This window comes from Notolabrus celidotus, chromosome 16 (assembly GCF_009762535.1).
Source record: "Notolabrus celidotus isolate fNotCel1 chromosome 16, fNotCel1.pri, whole genome shotgun sequence".
Classification (NCBI taxonomy): Eukaryota; Metazoa; Chordata; class Actinopteri; order Labriformes; family Labridae; genus Notolabrus; species Notolabrus celidotus.
This window is the reverse complement of record NC_048287.1, coordinates 20,725,904-20,753,105: the sequence shown is the minus strand read 5'-3', so window position 1 is coordinate 20,753,105 and position 27,202 is coordinate 20,725,904. Positions and strand designations below refer to the sequence as shown.

Here is a 27,202-nt window from a genome sequence, read left to right as displayed (position 1 = left end):
CCCCACCATGACGCCTCTTTGCTCCGCAAACCACCAGTGACCAACCCACACCGTTCACCCGGGATCAAACCCCTCGCAGGATTAGTGCAAAAGTAAAAAGGTGAGAGAGTGCAGATGACAGAACAAACGTGGACAGCCCAGACATTGCAATATCCATGCCCAATAAGCATTTACAGGCAGGGGGAGGGACTTCCTGAACGGCCAATCATCCCACTCATTCACGTTAATGCTGTAAAGACAGCGCCGCCTCAAATCAGAGTGTAGATGGTTGACAATCAGGAAATTATGATTCCATATAAGTGACTAAAGAAAACTTTGATTTCATCATGCTAAAATGAGGCTAACACCGACTCCAAGACATTCAAAATGACAAACCAGGACAAAAATCAGTCAAAATGAAAAGCTGAAGCAAAGGTTAGTGGCTGGTCTGAGTGAGTTTGTGAGCCAATAGCAAGCAAGCTCCAAGCTTGGTTGGTGAGTTGCTGGATTAGGGTTAGAGAGATAAATCAGCTACAATCAATAAAGACACATAGAAGATATGACTGAGCCATGCTCAAAGTGGACACACCTGCTTCAGGTGCTGCAACCAATGCAGCTTCAACTAGGCCTACAGGAGAATAAGAAAAGCACAGGAATGTAACATGCTCTTATTTTGTTGTTGTTGTGAACAGGAAAACTTTCAGAATAGAAGAAGGTGAAGGAAGAACAGCAGTGCTTCTCTGAATGTTTCACAGCAGGATGTGAAGGCTGCAGAAAGGATGCTGTGAGAGGGAAGTGTTTCTGGAAAAGCCTGCTGGGTTCATACCCTCATATACACAATACTCACCGCTTTATCAGACATGTACTCTTGGAACACCTTTTTGACAATGCAGGAGTTATTACGTGAAGCAAACACATACACGTTTAAAGTTTCTGAAGCATTTCTTGGCATAACACCTGTGAATGTAGGACTTTTGGCAAAAGGTACAGTTAGCAAGTCGTCATTTTAATTAAAATCATCTTCATCTTCCTTATTTTAAAACCAAACATGGCCAGTTTTCTCTCAGATGTCTTGGTGAACTAATATGGAGCTAAAACACAATTTGTTAAGAGTTCGTCATCTTTAGACATATTTAAAAGGAAGCTGTCATCACATTTATTCATGAAGTTTAATTTGCTTGTATGCTTATATTTGTTTGTTTCCTTTGTCATTCATGTTTTCTTTTTCCTTTCATTACCTCTTTTTAGGCTTTTACAATTTCAACACATCGTAACTTATTTGACTGATTAGCTTATCCTTCGATATTTGTGTTTATTGTTGATCTAGTCTGTTTTGATTGTAGTGTTTTAACTAAAGAAAGGTGAGATCCTTCTTGACCTCTCCTTACGTCTATATTTTGTTTTTCTGATAATCAGATTTTATTCAATCTTATATGTGTGCAAATAAAAAAAATAAAAAATGAATTAAATACAGAGAAGGCAGGACACATTCCTCTGTGTTTTAAAAGTAAAAAAACCAGTAAATAACCATTTTATTGACTTTTTGACCCTTGTTTGGAATTTTTGTTACCTACAATTTAGCTCATAAATGTTTGTTACCACTTTCATGATGCCACTGGAACTACAAAATAAATCAATATATGGTTATTGCACCTTTAAATCAGAGCTGACGCCCTGTTCCTGGAAACCAGCATGCATGCAGATCATGTAATATGTGCTGTCAATACACAGTAGTATAAAAGAAGCACTACAAACAGTAAAGAGCTGACACTGAATCTTGGTTCATTCCTGTAAGTTCTACTTATTTCACTGACCTTCTTTTTAAAACCTGTTTTCTGAAACCTTATAAATGAGTGACATTGTGTATTTTTGTTTCCTCATCTTTCAATATGGTGTCTAAATTCCTTAGAACTTCCTTTCAGCTGAAAGCATGATGACTCCCTATGAGTAGGCTGATAAAAACAATCATTGTGGGAATTCTGGGATACGTACGGAGCTCACGGGACCCTGCTTGCTCCTTCATGGCGTCTTGTTGCCGTGACAGCAGCTCGCGCTCCTCCTGCATCTGAAGCCTCTCCTGCTCCAGCTCGTGCAGACGGCTACCTGTCACCTGCAGGAAATAAACACCAGTGCATTATTATAATCATCATTTTACAAACAAAACTGCGAGCCAAGGCTGTTGATGTTTTACACAGTCCTTATTGTAGAGCTTTATTTGCATTCGGCTGAACAGATACAGAATCATGCAAACCTTATCCTTTAAATACTTAAGCTTGGGTTTGTACAAGATGCTACACGAATATGTAACTTCAGAGAATCAAGATTACCTAATTAACATTCTTTACTACGTTCCTTGCCCTAGCACTGATTGCAACTGGATTGAACTCGGCCTTAAGTAACTGTTCTTAAAAGGGTGTCAAAACTCTATTTTGCCATGAGCAAAACATGAGGAAAAAAAAGTCTTTAAACCTGTCAGGTCATGTTCTCTCTTACAATAAGGTAATTATTTTTTTCCTCTCTGCAGCTGGAATGTCTCACCTGCAGCTCTTGCTCGAGGCTCAGCTGGAGCTCTGCCTTCTGACGCAACTGCTCATCCAACGCAGCTCGCTCTCCCGTGTAGCCATCAATCAGACCTGCATGTGGACAGACGTGAGGACAATTAAAAAAAAGGCACTGAAATAGAAACTTTGCTATTATTTTTTTTTACCCTCACATTCTTGTAATCACTCAACTGAGGAGCTGAGATTAATTACTTTTAACCTAAGCTGCAGTCGAACACACATAAACTAACACAAGGCACCTATCCAGATGAGTGAGCACTTAACGGAGGGCCGCAAAATCCAAGGTTACCGACAACACAACCGCAAATGAAAAACATACAAGTGAACACATGCATGCACATCGCTGAGAAACACACAAGCTAGCATGTCTGACCCCTTTTGCTTGACATGAAGCACAAGACTGAACTGTGAACACAATGAAACGCTCCATCATTACAGTACTGCTCTGTCACAGGTCAGCAAGCATGAAGCACCAGGATGGTGTTGAGTTCAGAGCTATATGGGAGAAAGAGCTCAAAACTGAACACACTGGTGATCAATCTTTTATACTTTTTCTGTAACTTTTGGGTTAGCATGATACCAGTTAAGAAGTAAAATAATCATAGATGACTTTATTCTTATTCACAGCTTGTATTGGATCATTACGCTGTGTGTGTTTCTGAAAACAGAGTCATGGGCTGTTTTCGAAAGTGCCTACTATTCTAGCAGTACGTACTGATTTGGACAAAATTCAGTATGCAGTATGTAGTATGTGAACAAGAGCAACATCTGCAGTATGCCAAAACTACCCGGATGTCGTACTGATTTGGGAAACTTTCTCAGTATGCATCGGAGCCGTCTCCTTCGCGTACTGTTTCCCACAAAGCACAGCGCTAACGCTCCGCTTTTTCTTTTTTCTCCTTTTTTGACAGGGGGCACTCGGTTTTTAGGTGCTGACAAATTCATGAAATGTAGCTCTAGCGAAAGTTCAGACAGGAAGACTATAAAACAATCACAGCAGTTGTTTAACTCTCCTCTCCCTCGTTCAATAGCTCACCCGCTTCAAGATGCATGCTCCGGAGCTGTCATTGGTTAATCAGTGGCGGCTGTCATCCAATAGCTTTTAATAGTCTTTTTAAATGTGTCTCTCTCTCCAGCTAGTTCCTTATTGCATTGATGGCGCGCACCCCTCCACCTCCCCATCTCCACCTGGTCTCCGCAAGTCTTCAATTCCTAGAATTCATCAACCACCACCACCAGAGTCTGGACTCTAGGGGGATTTCTTCTGCTGCCAAATTCACACATCCTACGCTCACATCATTATCCCCACAGAGTCCTTACGCCAAAGATTTCTATCAAGTTTCATCATTCATTAAGTTTTAATAAATAACCTTTAATCTTCAAATTGTGTCTCTCCTGATTGAAATTCCATGTAAACCACTTCTTAACTTTTGAAACCATAAGTGATGCTAAAAAAGCACTTTCGCTATCAGCTTGGCCGTTGTTAACTTTCGCTCTCCTAAACTTGGCCCAGCATCCTGCATAACAGATCCAACAGAACACTCAAACTACATACTACCTTCAAACGCAGTAACCAGCATGCAGTAGGTACTGAATGCTATATTCGCACGTAGTATGTAGCAGGTGGTTTCGAAAACAGCCATACAGATGGTAAATGACACCTGTGCTGTCAGGTGATAATGATTATTTCGGACACCTGAGCAGGAACCAAAGCTGTGTGTAAAGTTTGCCTAAGGAGGGATCCCTCCTTGATACACAGCCGTGACATGCACATGATTAGTGCCTGAAAAAAAACATTACCCACTAAACACACACAGCTATCATGGGAACCTATTAACACATATACGCCCCAACACAAGAACCCAGCATGTTCACATTCTCTATCTTATCTTTTTCCCTTGTTGAATAAGAAGAACTTTCCACCACGTTTCAGTTTCACTGACATGTAAGACATCACATCAATCAAAGGATCTTTTTTGGTCCAGGTCGAGCCTGTCTCTGAAGTACATTCAAACCAGTTTGAAAAGGCCGCACCCTGAGCTTTCACATGCGTCGATCACCTGCACAATAGGACGAGAATTATATCTCTCCCTACAGAGGTATTTGCACAAGTAGACATCCACGGACGCATGTTTTTGAGATTTCAAACACTCCCTATCTAATTAAGAAGATGCATGACACATAACCTGATGGACATATTTGCTGAGTAACTCTGCATCATGAAACTACAGGCTGACTGTTTATAATGTTGTGTATATTTTTTATTGGAGCTTTAATTATTAGACTAGATATACAGACAAGTTGAAAAACAAATAGCCTTAAAATAATGTTTTGGCAATTAGGTGATTGTTTGCTGTGACAAAGGGTTGGGGCCACTTGAGAGAAGAACATAATTGAGGTTTTGAGAATTAAGTAATAATATGATACTAAAGTCATTATCAGTACAGATGGTTTGGTTCTCCTTGGTGAAAGAGGCTTCTATGCGCACAGTCCCATAATCTCACAGAGTCAAGTATAATCAGGTTGCTTGTTATTCTTCTCAGGTTTTTCAATCCACAATAAGGGGCATAACTCAAATCCAAAGCTAAAACATTATCACTTTTATTCTCCTCCTAGCTCAGGGTTTAGTAAACTATTGTTTCAACTGTGCAGCCCTGTAATATAACTTCATATAAGGTAACCCAAGTCCACCTGATTCAAAGGGAAGATAAAGCACACTTAGGTGGAGTCTCCTAAGTTTACTTTTCCGAATAAAAGATGAGAATAAAGGTTGAGGTTTTCCATATAAACCTGCTCTGCAGTCAAAGACAGAGATAGGCATTACTTCGGTCTTTTCCCAAATGACCTTAAAACCAGACACTGATCCCTATGTTTTGGCTAATTCCCCTAAAGCTTGACATTATTGCTCTGATTCTGATAAATACATTAAAATGTCATCAGCATACTATTATAAAACGTGACTCTTTTCCAATAGTAACTCCAATGATGCAATTATGAGACCTGATCTATTTGCTAAAGGCTCTAATGCAAAAACAGGAGGAGTTCCTCTCCGCAGGCAGAAAGGTACAGAAATCTGCCCTGTGGTTTTTACAGATGCTTCAGCAGTTTGATCCTCAATTTAAACACAGGGACAAAATTGAAATGATGTTACACGTGCATCAAGTAACTCCAATCTACTCGGACAAACACCTTCTCTGCAAGTAATCCTACTACCACTGTGGGAGGGATGCTTTTATGGGTATGTGATATCATGTTACACAATCTGCGGAGGATATCAGAGGATAACTTAAACCTGTCTGGTCTGGATGTATACAAGCCAGTATGACTGATTTGAAGTAATGAACAAGAACCTTAGAAATTATCTTAAAGGTGACATATCATGCAAAATGGACTTTTTAATGGTTCTCTACCTGAAATATGTGTCCCTGGCATGTCTACAAACCCCCCAAGAATGAAAAAAATCCATTCTGCCCCTGTTTTGATTTCTACACCTTTCTGTAAATGTGTGTGAAACGAGCTGTTTCAGACTTCCGTGTTTTTGTTACGTAACAACAATATCCGGTCTGTCACGGAGTCAGAGCTCGGAGCTTGTTCAGCCCATAGACTGTATAAAATAATACTGAATCCCCCCTCCGTTTTTCATTACCTGCACAAATGTGTGCTAACAAGGAGCTTAGGAGGGAGGCATGCTAGTTGTAGGCTGTCTTAATAAACACAAAGGTCGGTTTTACTCCCCACGTCTGCAGATTTGAAGATCTAGTGGATGATTTTTATTTGTCATGGATAAGTGCTAGCGCTAGTTAGCATAGCTACATAGCTACATGTTCATAGCTGTAGCTGTGTACCAAGACACACGTCTACATACTGACCAATACAACAACAAGAAACACTAAATCTGTGACCAATCCTTCAGAAAAGGTCCTGCTGCCTTTCTGGCAAGGGTCGGTTTTACTCCCCACGTCTGCAGATTTGAAGATCTAGTGGATGATTTTTATTTATCATGGATAAGTGCTAGCGCTAGTTAGCATAGCCACATAGCTACATGTTCGTAGCTGTGTACCAAGACACACGTCGACATACTGATAAATAAAACAACAAGAAACACTAAATCTATGACCAATCCTTCAGAAAGGTCCTGCTACAGGCGCCTCTCCGTCGGGATCAGATTCAGGATCAGATTCAGAGGGTTGAAGTAACGTGATCTCTGAGCAGCCGTGTATATTCAGCCAACATGTAAACATTAGATCAACGTGCTGGAGAGCCGAGACCACATCCACTTCCTGAGGGGGCGTGGTCAGAGAGAAAACAGAGTGTTCTGAGGAGGACTGAAGAAAGGGATTTTTCAGGCATGTCAAAATCTGATTTCAAAGTGTTTTTTTGAGCATAAACTTTAAAGACATGTTTTTGGGACCTCTTAGACCAATATATATTGATGAAAAAAGCATGATATGTCACCTTTAAAATTGGCATTCAGAAGAGAGATAATTATTAATAATTTATAATTTTCATAGAAGTACGGAGTAAAGGATTATTGTCTTCCTTTTAAAGGAGAGTTTAAATAGCCAGCTTAAGAGACTGGTTATTCTTTTTTTAAGGGCTGACTTAATCACATTCATACATAAGTTCAGAATCATCGATAAGAAGCATCTTAACAGGCAAACCATAATTTGCAAGATACTCCCAATTTTGTTGTTGTGATGGGATTATGGAGGAGCAGCCAGTCGACTGCACAAAATGAAGAAATGTGGAGCATGAGGTGAAGTTTTACTTTAGTCTAGGTTTCACAAATAACAAAAAACTGAATCTTTTGGCACATCAAGGAGAATTTTAAAAATCCGGACTCTGAAAAGAATATGCAAAAAAAAAAAAATATGATGAATTAGTTGTATAAAAAGCTTCTGCTGTGTTCTTTGTGGGACCTGTCTGTTTGTGTCTTTTTTGATAGTCTTGATATAAGATTTTGATGTGCAGCTTTTGTTTGTTCGGGAATCCATTGTAATCGCAGAATACACTCTTTAGAAATGAACACAATCAAGTCTGTGGGTTTTGGGTGGGATTAGGGATGCAAGGATTAGAGATTTTGGTGGTACGATTATTGTGAGAGAAATAATCAAGGTTTCATGATTATGCCAATTACTATGCGTTATGTTTTATTTTCGGACACAGGTGTCATAGGGAGGACCTCACCTGTAGAGAATAAAATAGACGCCCTCCGCGGAATGTTTATTTAGTCCCTTTTTCTTTTTGTGCTGTTTTTGGCTGCGCCTTTTCTGCTGCACTGGACAGATTTTAATATAACGCTGCCAACAAGTCTTTAATTTCGCAGTTAAAAATGAAAACAGTGTTCTTCATGAAAACACCATCTGACTCTGAAGGGATCTGGGGCGTTACCAAGCGGCAAACTCCGGTCTAAAAATATGAGTCAATGCGGAAGTGTTAAAAGCTGCAGTTCATCGAGGATCCGCTTGAGGCTGGCTCCGGAAGTACCGGAAGTCACATACACATGAATGGGAAAAAGACGATCTTTGCAGCATTAATAAACATGTTTACAGCCTGGTACAAAAGATGAGTGTAGTCTGAATAGCTCATTTCTCCATGTCCTCTCACTGTGAGGGGGGTGAATTTTTTTCTAATTCGGCAATTTCGAAGATATTGAGATTACTAGTCTTCCAATGAGAGGCCCAGCTGCCTGTGGGAACACTGCAGCTGTTGGCTGGGAGGCTCAAAGCCCGCCTCTTTACGTCACACTGGCACGACAGAAGCAATATGGCTGCCGCTGCCGATTGGCTTCAAAACAGCTCTTCAGAAACAGATGGGTAACGTCATGGATACTACGTCCATATTTTATACAGTCTATGGGCGTTACAGGTATGGGCGGAGGACACTGCCTTGCACTTTTAAATGACAGAGAAACTCTGCACACGTGTCACTCATTTTTCGTTTACAAGTTGCACCAAGCATAATGTACCGGCCCCTTTTTGGCAGAGACATTAGAAAAACTCGGTGTCGTGGAGCCTTCACGATTAGATTAACCATGACACTTTTAAGCGCGGTTATTAGTGAAACCGGTTAATCCCGACATCCCTAGGTGGGATTGCAGGTCCTTTCTTTTCTCTCAGTTAATGTGAAATGTAAAGAGATTTGTCGCCACAGCTGTGTGAATTATGACTGTATTGAAAAGATGAAAAGCAAACACTTATATTTTTTGCGTTAACCTTTTTCCTTGAGCACATTTTTTTAAAATCATAATAATTTGTGAAACCTGTATTAAGTATAACTTCACAAGACGCTCCACATTCTTCATTTTAGGTCAGGCAGTTCCTCCAATACCTCCATTCAAAATAATATTAAGGCTAACCATGGATTAGAACTACAACTTTGTTCACGTAAATTTACTTTCTTAAAAAAAAACACTGCTTCATTCTCATCAATCTACATTACAAACTACATTGATGTTCTGATGACAGATATTCTCAGGTTTTATCACCTAAAATGTTTTGATTTACTGCTCCTTTGCTTTGTGAGTACTGGTCGAGCACAAACATGCATTTAAGACATCCCTGTGATCTGGAAACTAGGACTAACATTTCACAAGACTCAGTCAAAAAAGCACGTAGCAGCTCTCAGTAATAGTTTTCTTTCTCTTCTCTATACAGATTACCATGTGGGCTCTCTAGCCTTTAAAACTTTGAAGCTTTTTATGACCGCAAATATTTGCCAATCTTAAGCACCCTTGTAGGATTACAGAAGACAAACAGCAGAACAGGATACTCCTCCAGTCCAAAGACAGTTTGAGATTAAGAAAAGGCTGTAAACTCACCATTAATCAGTGTGTACGCAAAGGAAGAAAGAAACCCCCGTCGTACATTTGCCAAATTGTGTGTGAAGGACTGTAAGCCAGCGCAGTAGACTGAGTTTGTTGTTAGAGAGCGCGAGTGTGGCTGTAACAGTTGACCCTCGTGGACCAGCTGTTTCTGACATGGATGAGACATGAAGTTGGCTGCCTCTCAACCCAAACCAGAGCCGTCACTGCTCTTTAACTCTTTTAAAAATGGACTTTCTGATGAGCTAAGATTTACAGATTTTAAGTTGTTTTCTTCCAGACATTATCCCTCATAAATGAGTCTTCACACATGTAATCAGACGTTTAAACACGAATTAGAGACAGGCTGAAACGCAGAGATCACCATTTGTTATTTTCTCACCCCAGATGGTCTCACCTCCTTTACTCTCCCTTTCAAACAGCTGATCCCATCACTCCCTGTTACACCCCCCTCCTCGTAAAAACACATGCATGCATGCATTTTCACTTCAGTGCCTTATGCTCTGTTTCTAGTCATCATTCTGAGACACAGACACACATTCTCACATCATCAGACTCATCAGATTTCAGTATTTCATTCATGCCTGCATTGAGTGCATGGCTTTAGAAGCTTCTAAGTCTTTTTTTGTCATGACATAAAGAAAGGTTTAATCCAGAAGAACTGACCCTCTGCCCGGTGAAGCTCCAGAGCGAGTTCTTCTCGCGCTCTGGCCTCTTCAGACAACCTCTCCTGCAGCTCCTCCTGCTTCTGCACAAGCACGTTTATCTCCTGGTTGCGGCGGAAAGACTCCCGCATCAGCTCGGTTTGGGCCAACCGGGCATGTTCAAGCTGAAAGGGGAAGGGGAGAGTTTCAGCACAGGACTGGATTTTGCAAAAAGTACACAGAAAAGAAAAACAAAACATGAATGATCAGTTATTTTCCATTTAGACTTACACACTCATGTTACACTTAAAGGTCAGTTTAAAGGGGGACAGGAGAGGAGTGGAGGATCTGATGAAAGGAGCTTCTAAAGCTCTTTTTAGTAAAGATACAGGATCTTTCTTGTAAAAAAAAAGAGTCAATTATGACACCAAATGTCAATATGAGGACATACAGCTGCACTTTGCAGGAGCTAAAGTAAAATAATGAATTATCTTTTTTAGTCTGGTATAAAGCAACATTTATGTGCTTCTCAGATGGTCCCGGTTTCCTAATTGAGAAGACGTTTTTCAGTGTTCACTTGCTTTCAATTCAGAAAGTCGTGTTTAATGTTACCTGACTGTTTAATCAAGAAGGGATGCTGATAAATACTAAACTATTGCTTTAGCTAATTCACTTGACTTGTTAACAAGGTTTAAATGCCATACTAATGTTAATAAATAACTGTTCTAACGAGTCTAGGTCACTAAAGCATAGTTTGCCCACCATGTTGATGACGTATATGACATCAGTTTGCAAAAGTCGAGCACCAATAAATAGCCCGAGATGTTGTTCCGACTTAAGCAGGCGTTCACGTGCATTTTCAAACCTGGAAAATAGTTTTTTCTGATGTGTCCAACAGCACATAATTCTATATACTTGATTCTCACAATGAGTATGATCTCCTTTACTGTGTTACTGCAGTATGAGGTTCAGAACCAATCATCTCCTCACAGCGACATGAAGGCGTGTCTTATCTCATGTCACATTTCCCAAAACACACTAAATACCCAATCCCTCCCAATATCTTGTAAGTACTGAGATATTATTTTCAACTACATCTCCCAGCCTGTTTGAAAAGCATACTTTGTCCACTTTAAACTGTAGACTGTATAAAATATGGACGTAGTATCCGTGATGTCATCCATCTGTTTCTGAAGCGCTGTTTTTAGACCAATCGGCGGCGGCAGCCATATTGCTGCTGTGGAGCCATTGTGACATAAAGAGGCGGAGTTTGAGCCTCCGAGCCAACAGCTGCAGCGTTCCCGCAGTCAGCTGTGCTTCTCATTGGAAGACTTGTAATCTCAATATCTTCGAAATTGCCGCGTTAGAAAAAAATTCACCCCCCCTCACAGTGAGAGCCAATCGAGAAATGTCTTTTGTACCAAGCTGTAAACATGTTTATTTCTGCTGTAAAGATCGTCTTTTTCCCATTCATGTGTATGTGACTTCCGGTACCTCCGGAGCCAGCCTCAAGCGGATCCTCAATGAACTGTAGCATTTAACACTTCTGCATTGGACTCATATTTGTAGACCGGAGGTTGCCGCTTGCTTTAAACGCAAGCTCGATTTTTGTTCAATATTTGTAGGACTCCTGTAGAAAATGTGCAGCTTTTCCAATCATAGTTGACATGGCTCTGTGAGCTCTTTAAGCATTTTGTTGTAACAAATGAGGACGCGCTACAATTACAAAGGCTCTGAACTCACAGTACATGGTCTCTCTCCTTGTATGTTCAAAGGACAGACTTAAACATGTGAGAACAGACGATGGAAAGAAATGCAACTTGAGCAGAAATCAATATCAAAATAAATCTTCATGCTGGTGTAGCAGGAAAACACAGCTAATGACATCATATGTGCATTATGATCTTTTGGTCAGAGGACTGACAGCATCACCTATGAAATCATCATAATGCAATAACCTTTTATCCCACACACGTGCATGCTCACAGTTACTTTCCATAGATTACAGTATCTCTCTGAGCAAAGGTCTCACTTTAACAATGAGGGAACCAGGAAGTGGTAAAGTGACCCTCCTACATAGAAGCAATATAATCTTTCACTGACTGTTTCACAGACAGAGCTGCTGTGATGCTATGTGGAGCGATATTAAACTTGCATTACATTTGCATGTGCAGTTCTGAGCTACATTAAACAGGCAGCGAAATGTACCTGTAAAATATTTAGCAGCACAGTTCTCTTCACGCACAGCACACTGACTGTTTGGAATAACACAAACCAAAGATACATGGCAGAGTTGTGAGGTGTAAACTTACAGTATAAGGAGGAGTGGGCAGGGAGATTCTAGAGATAACCTTAAGCAGGTGACCATTAGTCCTGTGATTGACATGCGATATTTGTGTCTGCACCACCACAGCATTTTTCTCGTTCAAAGTGTCGCATAGAGGGAAAGGTCGGGGAAGAGGTACGCGGGATTCCACCTCGTACACGTCCTGGTCCTCCCCTTCCACCCACGTGGTGTTCTGCATGCTCGAGTTCCAGTACGAGCGGTAAGAATCCATAGTGGAGGATGAATGGGTGAAAAAAGGGGCTTTGGTTTGATATGTCCGAGCTGCTTTTCTGGAGTCATCAAAGGAGGTTTCTGCCGGCTGTTATCTGGTAGCTGAGCTTGTGCAAATGAGCATGAAGTCCGGTGGGGAATGAAGCAGAGAGCAACGTTGTGGATGGCTCCAAGCAACAGTTTCTATGTGTTTTACACACACACACACACTCACACACACACACACACACACACCCACAGGATGAGTAAACAACGAGTGAACAGGGTTGCATTCACGTCATCTCAAATTGAAGCCGAAGATGAAGGTGTTGATGTTGAGAGTAAAATCATCCAGCAAAGTTGAGTTCTACAGCCCTGTCAAAAAGTGTCATCCTCTGCAGCAGGTGGAAGTCACATCCCCGTCTGCCAGCTTAGAAGTCACTCCTGACAACGACCACATGAGGTCTGCAAACACAACAGCAGACATTTCGTCTTCTTTTGTCCTCTTTGATGATCTACAATCCTCTACGTCTCTCTTGCTGTTCTCTCTGACCTTCTTTCTTCATAGTGAAACCGTATCATCCCGCTCAGTGGAGCTCACACCCCCACGTCTGTTCTGGCTTGCTCTCCTCGCCTCTCTCGCTCTTGCTCACTCACTCTCTCTCTCTCTCTCTCTCTCTCTCTCTCTGGAGATTCATTAACAACGCTTTGCCGTCCGTAGCAACCCCCGACCTGCAGGGTAGCCTCCCAGTGGCCCCTCTTAATTGTGTGGTCCAAGCGGCAGCTGTCTACGGGAAGTGAACTGACAGCGCTCAGGTCTTAAGTCATTCACTTCTGACTTCCTCCTAGGACTGCTGTCATTCCCTCTTCACGCATGCTCCCTTGCTCGCTCCATAATATTCCTCACTGTGGCCGGATCTCTTTCTCCTGTCAGGAAAGGTTTACTCAACCATCACTCCTTTACTCCTTTACACTTTACCCACATGCTTCACGGGGAAAAATGATAAAAATCCAAAACTTCCAAAGGAGTTTCTCACAGGTGAGGACAGGAGAGTTTCTCTTCCACTTCCTATACCGATTGCTCAGAGCAGGATACTGTTCACCACAAGTGGGAGGGGAGCAGGTGTGGCTTTAATCATAAGAGCCAGGTAGGTTTGCAAATAGATCACATGCTCTGCTTGTACACACAAATAACCCACAGACAACACACGCCCTTCCCACAGAAAGTTGTCAAACCTGATCCCCTCTGTACATAGCTGCAAAAGTAATTACGGTGTTGTGACTTGCTGCCTCTTGGTCCCACCTACAGTCTCTGCACGGCATGTCACGCTGACTGCACATCAACAATTTCCACCTCTCACCGGCTTATAATGAAGAGTGAGCAAACATCTTGACCGAGCAAATTATTTACAACAGCAAGTTAACAACGACACTTTACATTCCTGAGCGGCTCGTTACATCAATCTCTGCCCACGACGCTTCACAGACAAGACTAATGGATAACAGATCAATAGAAGCAAGATGATCATTGAAGAAACCATTAGAGGCTTTGTTGATTAAGAGTTTATTGGGCTGTTAATTTTGTGTACATGTTAGGGGTGAAAATGTACAATGTGATCTACTCTGGAAAGCTTAAATACGTCTTTACTCAGACTGAAACTGAGGATGATTTTATTTTGAAGTCATTTATTGGCCAAATTTGGTCTTTGAAATGACAGAAACTTGAAAAAAGTAGAATAATTTCCCAGAATACGTGTCGATGTATAATTTTTTTTTCATTTTAGTCCCATATGCAGTGAAAAATAACAGAACATTTGAAATCAAAACCCAAATATTTACATTTTTGAGGCTGGAACCAGTGGATTTAATTCAATCTGGGCATTTAAAGAGTAGCCAAACATCTGATTAATTATAGGAGATATTATTCAAATTTACATGCAATCTTTTTTCATATTTTTTAACATTAGTGCAGCTTATCAGAATTGTTTAAGTCGTGACACTGTGATATGAACATTTACAGAAGAAATAAGTGTTAGTGAAAAAGTTAATGTAAAAAAATCTGTGTTGAATTAATCAGATCATTTTCTATTCTTTGATACAAAATAAATGAAATGAAGAAAGATGTAAGAGTGTTGTGATTGAGATATTGACAAAAAACAAACACACATCTAAATAACTGAGTACACAATGTCAAACCGACACACACTCTGATGTAGATATTCCTTTAAAGCTATTTTTAGACCGCCAAGATAAAATCCATCTGAGCGTGAGTAAGGCATGAATTTCAGCCGAGGGGAAGATGTGCCGTGCAGTGAGTTACTGTAACACTCCATGGCCTAGATAAAGTGGCCCCGTCTCTGTGGGCTGACACCAAACGCAGCGGGCGCTCTGCATGCACAGCCTCAGGGGGGGCTGGACTACGATAGGCGGACCGAGCAGACAAAAGCTCAGTGTAAATACCACTCGTTTCTATAGGCAACCAGTGGAAATGAGGCGGCTCTTTTGTGTGCGAGTTCGAAACAGGCCAACTTTGTTGCCGGCCAAATTCTGCAGTCTCATTCCTATTATGTGTCCATGAACAGGCCTAGTGCAGATCCACAGAGGGGGTTAACAGTGTCGAGTGTGTGTATTTAAATGTTTTGACAAAGCCTGAATGTGTCAGTACCAGAGCTTTCTGTTTGGTTGTAACTTTAAGGCACGCACACACACAGAGGACTGTTCAGACATCGGAATCTTTTAGGAGCCGTCTCTTTTACTTATCCTTTTAAATGGCATCAACAAGACAGGTCAGACCACACAGAAGGTTTAATCTGTTGTTTGTTCACAGCTGTTTGTTTTCACATTGTTTTTATTGCAAGTTAAATTCCCCCATCACATGTATCTGACATTTTATTTGTACATTCCTGTGTTTTTCTTTCACACAAAATGTGCTTCATTAGTAAATTGATATAAAATTTCTGACCAATTTTAGAACCATAGAACCAATTTTAGCTAAAAGAAGTATTGACTAGAGGATGGGTATCAAAAGCATCAAGTTTTTATATAGTTATGTACTGAAAGTTGGCATCAAAGGTTCAGGAATTTATTGTTCACATCCTGGTTTATTGATGAAGTATCCTCAAGTGAGGCATTTTCAGAAATGTGATTGTTTACTTTTTTCAGTTTAAAAAAGAGATTGATACCAGTGTTTCTCCACCATCAAGTACGAGCACATATCAGTGGATCGATCCCACACAGCTAACCAGAAAGTGTTGGGTTTGTACCTGATTAGTGGTGTCGGTGATCGCCATCAACATCTTCTTCAGAGCCGTCTGGAGTCGGCTGCCGATGCCCATCAGATATTCCTCGTTCTCCAGCTGTGTCCCCGCCCCCAACATCAGGCTGTCAATCATCTGCTGGGACAGCTCCAGACCCTCGTCGGCTTCCGTCTCCCTGAACCACAAACTCATGTCCTCTGCGCCGGTATCAGGGCAACTTTCCGTGGAGAGACCTGATGAGCAGAGGTAGAGAGAGCTGAAACATATCACACAGACCTAAAAATGATTGTCATCTGTATGTGACTAACAGCTGTCTCACAGCTTCCTTTGCAGGTTTGCAGATGTTCTCTTGACCCGCTTGACACAATTAAAAGAGATGCTGTGTGATAAAATAATCAGCACAATCACGTTACATGCTAAAAGAACAGTAATTAGAGTTACTCTGAACTATTTACTCCAACATGATGATGCATTTTGTGTAGCTTATATTACATATTTGTATACATAACAGAACAGGAAGCCTGGCTGGCAATGCTAAATATAAACCCACAACACGAGTGTAGGCGCATACATCATCCGGATCAACTGAGTACACCACGCTCCCATGACCGAGCCTTCAGGCAAGTTCACGTGACGTAATCTGCATATATGCCACATCAGGTTTCCGTTATTAGGCGAACATCATAACAGCAGCACACACTTGTCTAGTGTAGTGGAGTAAAGGGTTATACCGTGTTATATGAAAATATACTTTTAGAGTTTAACAATGTTGACAGCAGCAGACACACATAGAGCAGTGGATCTTTCAAAGCATGGACTTAGAGGAAGTCATGCGTGCAGAAATATTCACATCATTAGTCATTACAATGTTTTTTCTTTACAGGATAATTTTACTGAATTTGAAACAATATGCTTAAAATGTACTTTTCTTGCCATGAATAAATTAAAACAGCAGATGGTTCCTCAGATGATGAAAATTCTTAAGAAATCTGTGAATTCAACAGCACTCCTGTGTTGAGTCCCGACAATCACACTTCTGCATTTCCTGTATGTTACATCAGTATTGTTGTTAAAACTTAATTAAAAGATATTCAAATGCATGATATTTAAATGTAGCTTAGCATTGGTTGTTGCATTTTTCATTCATTCATAAGAATGTATTTGCTCACTTCAGTGTTTGACAACACAACATATTCAATACACATCTTCACAAAATAGAGTATACTCTGTCCATAAACAAACAGGAGCAGGAAGAAGAAAAACATATAATACCTGCCCCTCCCTTTAATCATAACATAATCTACCAATAAACCAGACGGCTAACCCGTTAATCACCTTCTCTTTTCACCAAACATCAAATTTAACAATGAACACTGAAACAATCAAATACAGATGTACTGGATGAGTTTGTAGTTCCCCATTACTTTACCTTTTAACGTTCTTTTAAACTGTAAAATATTAGAGCAGCATTTTATATCATCATCCAGAGAATTCCAACGTTCAACTCCAGAAAGTGAAACACACATTTGCTTTAATGTAGTGCGCGCGTATGGACTTTTGAAATTAAATTTCCATCTATGAGCCTCTTTATGAGATGTAAACACAAACAACTTCTGTAAGTTTTCAGGTAATAATCTTTTTCTGGCTTTAAACATACATAATAATGTTTTAAAGTTAACTAGATCCCCTTATTTACTAAATAAGGTAAGTACTTAGGAGTTCTGCAACTATAACCTGAATGCAGGCATGCAATAGATGATCAATGACCTTAATGACCCAACTGACAACTGATACCTACAGTGTTCTGGAGTGTTTGCAGTGCAGCAGTGACACAGGTTATAGAGACAACTTGTCCCACAAGGTGGGAAAAAAAATTACAATCAATTCTTCACCAAAATGTCTAATTTTAGAGTTTAAAATCTCAGTAATAAATCTTACTTACGTATGTAACAATGTGCTGAAATAAAGCAGTGACAACCATAAATAAATATTACCAGCACTATGCTGACTTTCATAGTGGTCCCACGATTTTGGATTTTATGTTTTACTTGTACAAAAAAAATAAAAACCCCTTCAGCAAATTTGTTTATTGATTCCAAAGTAAGGCAATCCAACCAGTAAGCTTTATTTTAGCTGGTAGTCATGGTTTTAAAAGTTTCTATAACTACCTCGTCAACATGGGACTTTGTTGTGCTCAGCTCCCATGGAGTCACCACTTTCTGAATTAAAGGTCTGACAGTGCCTAGGGGTTTTTGCTTGTGGTTGAGTTTAATTTCCACATGACAACTCTACACAGACATGAACGCCAATTGCGTTTTTTCCATTATCGAGAAAAGACCTAAAGTCTCCTTATTTATTTACCTTGATGCAGAACTCTATTTTAGAAGGAAAGCATTTGTGTCGTTGCAAAAGTCCAAATAAAGCTGGAATAAATGTGATTGAAAAAAAGACTCATGGGGCGCTGCTGGTTATATTGCTAGTTTCCAGCTCTGCTAAATTTTCTGTTTGTTTGTGCACAGGAAACCATTGCAACTTGGCGTATTATGTTGTTGTTGGAGCAGATAACTGCTGAGCAGCAGTTGATCATACTGCAATTAATGCACAGACGAAAAAAGAGGAGACGTCAAAGGAGATTAAATGTACCTTCTGAATCAGTGTAGGCAGAGATGCTGTAGATGGACTTTATCTTTGACTTCACTTACCGGCAGATTGTGGTCTGTTGGCTATCTGTGTGGAGGAGAGGGGCAGTGAGGCCTGCTGCCCTCCACTGGAGGCGTCTCTCAGACTCTTCATGTGGAGGCTCATTGTTTCTTCTGCTGCTGCTGTAGTTTTCAGGACGTCAACAAGAACCTGGCTGAGTTTCTGGTTTGCAGTCCGCAAGACATTTCTGAAAGAGGCAAATTAAACAACACAGTAACGTTAATAGAAACCACTGAGAAGAAGAGTTTCATAACCTAAATGTCTGCAGTGTAACAATTAATCTTGAAACAATTAAAAACATATTTGTCCATCTTTGAAAGATTTTAAATTAAGTCTGCTGTGGTTCAAAAGTCAATCAATATCATATTCTTCCTGATTTATGTAAAGCATTCAAAGTAGCAAGATCTTGATGACAGAAAGTCGATATAAAAGTCAATAAGTTGAGACTGTTTTCCTTTGTGGAGCATGTCTATCATTACACAACAGAAGTAAATGAAGTTTCTGTCAATACCTCTCAGGGTCTTTATCAGGGGACTCCCAAGCTCGCTTCCTGCTCGTCCCTCCTGGATCTTCCTCTTCCTCAACTTCTCCTCGCTCATCGTCTGGCTTCTTCAAGGTCTGGACGGGCAGCAGAGAGAACACAGACAGCAGCCCCGTCATTGTAAAGTTACAGTTTGATAAAAGCTCCCTGAAAACTCTGCACAGGAGGAGACGACAGCGTGTCTGTGTGTGCCACCATTAGTTCAAGTGAATTCAAATAAGGCGCAGTGTCAACACACACACACTGGCCCTCTGCGAGCGCGCACAGACACACAGACACACAGACACAAAGACGCACTTCTAACTCCCTCAGAGCCCAGTGAAACACTACTATCTTTGTGCTGCTATGGCAACAGGTGCACCTGAGACAGAGCGGTTTCAGCAGGCAACAACTCCACCTGCAGGAGGAAGAGCAGAAGAACAGCTCTGCTTCTCAGCTCACATCATGACCAGACACAAGTTGCAGAAAAATGTGCTTAGTATATCCCTACATGTGTGAGTTAGTAAAAAAAAATGTTACACTTAATCAAAATACAGGATACAAAAGTTTTGTATCAATGTATATATATTATATATGGTATACTTTAACATGTCCAAAGCTCCATGAGCCTGGTGTTTTAATCTGATTTTCAGCCTTTTTTGATTGGTTCAACATGCAAAAGCTCCCTATGGTCGGACAATAATCCAGAATAAGATGCTACAATGAATAAGACCAATAACCTATTTCCAGTCCCTAAAAAGGCAAATAAAAAACAGTCTGTAAACAGGACACAGCTGTAAAAACTGATTTAAGTCACATGTAATGATTCTACTCTACTCTCCTCTGTATCGTATGTGTATCTCTTCACCTCTGTGTCTTCTAGTAGCCGTTTTAAATCAAGTGTAAGTTATGTGATTCTGTCTCTTTTAGGTGCTGCAAGGAAAAAACCTGCAGGATTTAAAAAAGTTCTCTATTTATCTTTTTAAAATTATAGTCTATTTAAAACAAATCATATACTGTCTTTTCTAATGTAATATGGATATAATATATTATATTATTATATACTATATGTATTTATTCATTTTTGACAAATGTGTTATTTATATGGTTATTTATTTGACCGTATCGTCTTCTCTTTTACTGGTTTAATCTTTTAGATTTGTATTATTTTACTGATTTCTTTTATTTTGGTTTGCTTAGTTTCCAATATTGAGTTTAAACATTGTTGTTGTTGTTGGTGGGATTTGTTTTACTAGTTATTTTTTCTTTTCTGTTGGGACCTCTACCAAAAAGCTTTTGAAAGCTTATCTGGGGTGTTCCTTTCATGTTTCTTTATTTTTTCTGCAGTTGACTTGTTGGATTGTTATGTGTTTCTTGACATGTGAAAAAAACCATATATAAATATATATATATATAAAAAATGTTATAAGACTATTGCAAACAAACACACAGAGCACTTGTGTTTTAAAACACCAAAATACAGTCATCAATTGAAGTCTCACAGTTTTAGAATATATCTCACAGTTTGTTTAGCAAACTTGAATGTAAACCTTTAATTTCATTATACTTTATGAACAGAAGCTTTCTGCTGGAGGTGTAACAACATGCTTCTTGCTTTCTGTGTTTGCTAACCCTCAAACTTCCTCCTGTGTGTTCAGTTAGAGAGAGTCACATGATATCTAAAAGGAGCGTTCAAAGTACAAAGAAATTATCTCCTCATCGCTAAAACTCATCTGAACCAATTACTGAAGCTGAGGAACTTTTTTTTTCTTTAACTGAAACATTACCAAGTGTGTGTTGGAGAAGCTCATCTAACACAGAAAAGTGAACCTGACAGCCTCTGCTATCACACAGTTAAAGCTTAATCATGCAGTAAATGGTAAGTGAAAGCCTATCAGGCTCTGGGATTAGCTCTTCAAGACATGATGAGTAAAAAAGATAAATCATCTAAAATCAACACAAGCAGGCTGATAAGAAAGTACCTGAGATCCACAAGAATATAAATGTTTTCCCTAACAGTGATGAAGAAACAAACATGCTCTCTGAATCAGAGCAAAGGAGACACTGCCAAACTATTTCCCCTCGGATGTTGTCTGTAGCTGTGTGATCGTCAAAAAGTGTTGCTTCATTGCAGCTAAGCTCTTTAAATAAGTTAGATAAATTAAAGAGAGAGGAAGTTTTTTCATTTGCACACTTGTTACATAATACTGTCTCAGACGGCAAAAGCACTTTGTGCACATTCATGAATCTCAGTGAAATGGTGCTGGGTAATAAAAACAAAACACAAGTAAATAAATGTCACAAGTTGTCTCTGCAAATCACACAAACACACTGCCGAAAAACAAATGCTTTCATCATAATCCTGAGTTATTGAAGCAGTAGAATATGATCATGTGCGCAGGTAAACGCTGCAGAAAAAACTTGAATATTAGCTCAAGCATACTAAATCAATAATCAATGCAGCACCTGCATTGCGACAAAGTGCATCTAAAAATGAATGACACAGCAGTAATGAATCCTCTCAGATGAAATGAATTTCAGGGTTAAAGTAAGCAACGGTAAATCAACCAACAACGTGCCGACACCTGAGTGAGTGTGTGAGTGTGTGAGAGAGTGAGTGAGACACTGACCTGCTCGTGTCCTGATGTGGTTTTCTGCAGCTCCTCTTTTAACTTTTTGATCTCTGCGTTCCTCTCCCTCAGCTCCCTCTCCAGACTCTCCTTCTCCGCGTCATGCAGCCAGCCGGGGGAGCAAACGGGAGTCTGCTCTTCCTCGTTCTCCTTCTCCTCCTCCTCCAGCTCCTCTTCAGACAACTGGGTCTGCATGGAGGTGCTCGTCTGACCGGCGCGCTTGTTGATCCGGGCCAGCTCGGTCTGCTGCGCAAACTCCACAGACATCTGAACTATGGCCTGTCAGAAAAAAATAAGGATGTGAGGAAAATGAATCATTGAGTGCTGCATCAATGTTCTTACCCATTCTCTGACATGATTTAATAGATTGAATCTGTGATTGTTCTCATGCTTCTGTGATTCCTTATGAACGTATTTCGATTAGTTGGGTATATTAACATCTACTGGGTCGTTTCAGCACACATCATTCTGCTGTTTACAGTCACAGTTTCTGTCCAAAAATTCTGTTTTTGATCACACAAGACTTAGATAACAAGCAAATGCTCATGCTTAAAAAGCTAAAACAGACACTCATCTAATATTTTATGAAAGAAACTGTCGTCCTTTACCAGTTTTATTTAAACTTAAAATATAAAATAAAAAGGCACCTACCTTGGCGACTTCCTCCTCCACCCTCTCCCAGTCTTGTCTCTCTTCCAGCCCAGCTGCCCCGAGGCTCTCAATGGAGCTCCCAGCCCCGTTCACACCATGCACACCCTGCTCCTTCTCTCCTTTTTCTCCCGGACACTCCTCTCCTTTCCTCTCCTCCTCCTTGTCTTCTCTGACACTCCTCAGCTCCCTGCTGTGCTGCTCCTTGAGAGCGGATACTTCCTGGACATACTTGTGGTAGAGAGCTTTCCTCAGCGCCTGGAGCTGCGCCGTCAGGCCCACAGGTCGGCCGGTCCAGCGTAACTCTGCGCCTCCGTGTGATGGCCCCTCCTCGACGTGGTCCTGTGAAGAGTGAGGGAAAGGAAGAAAGGTATGGTCCCAAAATTTAACTAATGCAGCAGATAATAGGAGCTGCAGTGAGGCATCTCAAATCTAAAGTTATGTAAAATAAAAGCTCCTGATGACTGTTCCTGAAATAAACATGCCTGTTCCACCCTTTAGCCACTATTAAATACACCGTTTTGTTCTCTCCGCCTGCCTCAGGGTTGATAAAGCTATAAAAGGGATCTCTTGCATTGCATTACAGCGGCATTTTCCCCTCACACACTACCACTCTGTCTTGTGATGAATCCCTGTCTTGTCTGTTTCACGGTCACTCAGCTGTTCGGCACCACTTTCCACAAGCTTAACATTTACAACCCAAACATTTTAAGTGTATCATGCCTGTAGGTTTTTCAGTGTCTCTCCTTTCCTGTGCTGCCTTGCTGAAAATTCCCCCCTCTCTTTTCTCCCTCTCTGATCTCTGCATGAGAATCACAACCACACGAGCCGCAGGAACTTTGAGGTCTGTGGGAGAGATAAACTAAGACATGATGGGAGTTGGAGTGACGTGAGTGAGAGACGGCTTAAATGGAGCGCAGCTCATTCACGCAAGACAGAATCCTCCTTTTAACGTAGCAGCCGAGACTAGAGTACACCCACTAGTGACAAGTTAAAAAGGCAGGTTATGTAACGTCCAACCCTTTTAATCGTTAAGATATAAGACCGTTCATGATGCCGCCAGTGGAGCAAAGCTGACGGGATTTAGGGCACATTTTTGCCTAAAGGCTGCCATTGCTCCCTCCCACCCACCCTCGCTGTCACAGAGTCTTAATGCATGGGCACGTTTCAGCTCGTAGTAAAATGCAATTCATGTGACACAGATGATTTAGATGAGAGTAAAATGTAGCAGCCAAACCTTTGCTGGTTCATTCCGGTGCCCCTCAGTCCTATGTGCGCTGGACTCTGAGGCACTGCAGAGGCAGAGAGAGAAAATGAGATGTCAAAATTCAGTGTTAAAAGCAAAACAAGTTCTGGAGGTTTATTATTTGACATTTTCTAAAGACTTACTGATGGACAGAATTCTTTCTTTTGATATTCTTTAGCAAATTAAAAATGTAAATACTTTAGTTGAACCACTAAACACCTGGAAGCAGGTGCCACTCTTTGTTAAATCATTAGCCATTGATGTACAGTAGACTGCCATTGATGTACTCAATATCAAGTTAACATATAAGTCTGTATATTTCTGCTAAATGTACATTTTAGAAGTGTTCAAACAAGATTTAGGCGTGATTTCTGAGTGTTTAGGGTTGTAATTTAGATTGCAAAATACAAATTAATGCAAAATAACCAAAAGTATATTAAAAAAACAACTATTACATAAGAATGAATCTAGCGGATAATAAAAATAATCAAAGATAGCTTCTTCAAAATACTTAAAAAATAAGGAAATACAGCTTAATATCTGTTAAGACAAAGTAAAGGGGAAAGTCCTCTCATCTTTCCTGTAAAGAATTACTCAAACCATGAACCAAGGATCAGAATAATAAGTGTCAGTCCCAGACTCAACAAAATAACGAAGATTAAATCTGTCAATATGACGGGACATCAATGTAAACTGTCTTTGCATTTAACTCATCTGTATATAATAAATGTGACTGCCTTCCACCTTTAGATGTATAAGTGGAAATCATGGCCACAGACAGACAAAGGAATTTGAGGAGTCTGCTGGTGTTCAAAACAACTGTAGTGATCATGTTTACTCAATCAAACAGTGGAGGGCAGCACTATCACAGTTTCCATAGTGCAGGAAGGACTCAACTTCTTATGAGACGTGAAGAAGAGCTCCCTCTTAGTGATATTATTTGATTATTAATGATGCTGTGATTAAAGTTGTTATAATAGAAAGACATTTATTCGTTCTGCCATCAGCTGATCGTCCAGAAAACTCCAAGGCTTCTTTGGACAAGTTTTTGCAATTGAACTTCCTCTGTTACCCCTTGAGGACTTTGCTTTGTTGTACCTGGTTGTACAAGTAAGAACACTATCGGCAGGTTTCTCCTCCTTGGCAGACTGATCCCTCTATCCTTTAACCAAGACTGATCCTTTTATTGGGTTATCCATTTTGTTTATTTATCGGTGTACTTATTTATCAGTCAAAGTATGATCTTCATATTTAGCTATGGGATATTCATTTTATATCTGGTTGTGAATGTGTTTCATGTTCTCAGGTTCAAGCTGTACAAACTAATTAACCCAGGTAAGATTTGAAGAGCTGTTTGATAAATTGATTGAGTGAGTGAGTGAGTGAGTGAGTGAGTGAGTGAGTGAGTGAGTGAGTGAGTGAGTGAGTGAGTGAGTGAGTGAGTGAGTGAGTGAGTGAGTGAGTGAGTGAGTGAGTGAGTGAGTGAGTGAGTTATTGATTGATTGATTGATTGATTGATTGGGCGAGCGAGCGATCGAGTGAGTGAGTGAGTGAGTGAGTGAGTGATTGATTGATTGATTGATTGATTGATTGATTGATTGATTGATTGATTGATTGATTGATTGAGTGACTGTACAATCACTGACATGAGTGGTACTCAAATACATTATTCAGTTATTATTCATCAATAGAGTTTTTTTTTTGTTTGTTTGTTTTTTTTTTACTTTTATTTTTGTTTAAATATACTCAAAGATTATTTATTTTAATATGGAAAATAATAAATTAACCGCCGCTCACTAAAACGACTCAACTGTGACTTTATTGTGCCCTGCTGGCGAATGAGGAAGCTACGGGCAGAATGCGTTGTTTCCTCACGATAAAGTATCAGTTCAATCATTTCAGTGAGCGGCTGCTAATTTATTATTTACCATATCTATGCTTCTGCAGGCAAGTGAGTACGAGAGTCCTATTTACCATTAGTATGATTTATTTTTATCTATTTGGAGAACATGTGATACCAGCACTCTTTAGATATAAATAAAAGCTTTCTTTTCAGAGCAACTTCTACAGAAACCTTGTACAATACTACATAGTGGTTGGTGCACACTTTAAAAAGGTCATATCTATCACATTTTCTAAGCAGTACTTCAGTGCTCTGATGATCATTTCCCTCAACAATAGAAAAGGCCTCTTGAAAGGCTGCAAATTTGTTTGTTTTTTTAGGTTAGTGGGCTAAAAAAGGCCTGAATTACGCTTTAAATAACCTTGTGAATATTTTATCAGTCAAGGCTTTGTTGGTGTTAGCTGAACTGGGTCAGTCAGCGTTCACGTGTCACAGAGGATGTGCAGACCAGCGTTTATTAGATGCTTTGTGTGGAAGATCATGTCAGCTCTGAGTGCTGCGGTTCTAACACAAAGACTGCACCAAGCAATCAAGCAAGCTGAGGAAGTGAGGAGAGATGTTTTACATTTGATGTGTATGGGGCGGAATTACACTTGCTAAAAAATGCCAATATTGCTGCTTAAAAATTATAAACCAAAACTAGTTTGACCACTTTAGATGTGAAATCCATTTTGTCCAAATAAGTTGAGTATATGTCCCTGAATCTTTATTTTCCTCTTCCAAACTGTTTTTTTTCTATGGACATATAATTACGGCTCTTATGGAGCTAGTTTAAAGGTAGACTATGCGTCTTTTTAATATTATCCAACATTCACATACTTTAACCTTCCGTGTAAAAATACACCATCCTTAATATATATGTGTATATATAAATATATAGATATGTATGGCAAGCTGTTTAGGAAATTATGATATATATATAGTAGCCTGAAAGTCTGAATATATTAAATGAAGTCTGAATACATTGATTGAAAGTCTGAATATATGGAATGAAAGTATATATATATGTATGTATATATATATTTATATATAGAATCTGTGCTCCTGTGTTTTCTCAGTGTCATCACCTGTAGTGTGTTTCAGTGCCTGTCACTTCTGTCAGTCGCTGTTGCAGCACCAGGATCTCAGTGAGGTACCTCTCCTCGGTCTCTGTAGCCTGCTGCTGGTAGTGAGCTCTGAGACGCTCCACCTCCTGCCTGTGACTCTCCTCCAGCTTCTTCTGCTCGGCAGCCTTCAGCCTCTGCATCTCCTGAGTCAGGCCGGTGGATGGTGCACCAGCTCGCTCCTCCGCATCTAGATGGAACAATAGAGATGTTACTGGTTTTGCTCAAGTGGAGAGAACTAAAGATTTAAATCAATAAGATGAAATTGTGATTTCTACTCTGGGGAAAAAAGGATAACTGTGGTAACTGAAAAAGGAGGAGGTAAGAAATGAACAGAGAACAAAGCATCAGATGACGTAAGATAGAAATAAGGCATTTTTTCGCCATGTTATTTGGAAGATTTGCCAGCTATCTAAAACACAACCATGAGAGGATTTTGTTTACATCCTTCCTGTTTGATACATGAATTCAACAATCAGAGGACTTACATGCTCTAACCACATGTGTCAACTCATTCTATATGAAAAAAACACTTTAAAAAGCACAATCTAAGTCCCAGATGTCTGATACGACCGCTATTAATAATGACCTCAAACTATGAAACAATGACAAAAAAATCAAACGTTTGCCTGTTTTCCTCTTCCACGCCTTT

General features: G+C 40.0%; 1 protein-coding gene across 1 annotated transcript in view; it reads right to left on the bottom strand.

Moving 5' to 3' along the window:
- The window catches only part of akap9 (A kinase (PRKA) anchor protein 9), an 88,226-nt gene that overhangs the window by 22,450 nt on the left and 38,574 nt on the right, over positions 1 to 27,202 (bottom strand). The window contains 11 exon segments of the mRNA XM_034704938.1: positions 569 to 607; positions 1,972 to 2,089; positions 2,518 to 2,612; positions 10,030 to 10,192; positions 15,807 to 16,033; positions 18,503 to 18,687; positions 19,012 to 19,118; positions 21,651 to 21,929; positions 22,302 to 22,640; positions 23,536 to 23,590; positions 26,515 to 26,740. Coding sequence (XP_034560829.1) covers positions 569 to 607; positions 1,972 to 2,089; positions 2,518 to 2,612; positions 10,030 to 10,192; positions 15,807 to 16,033; positions 18,503 to 18,687; positions 19,012 to 19,118; positions 21,651 to 21,929; positions 22,302 to 22,640; positions 23,536 to 23,590; positions 26,515 to 26,740 — 1,833 coding nt within the window.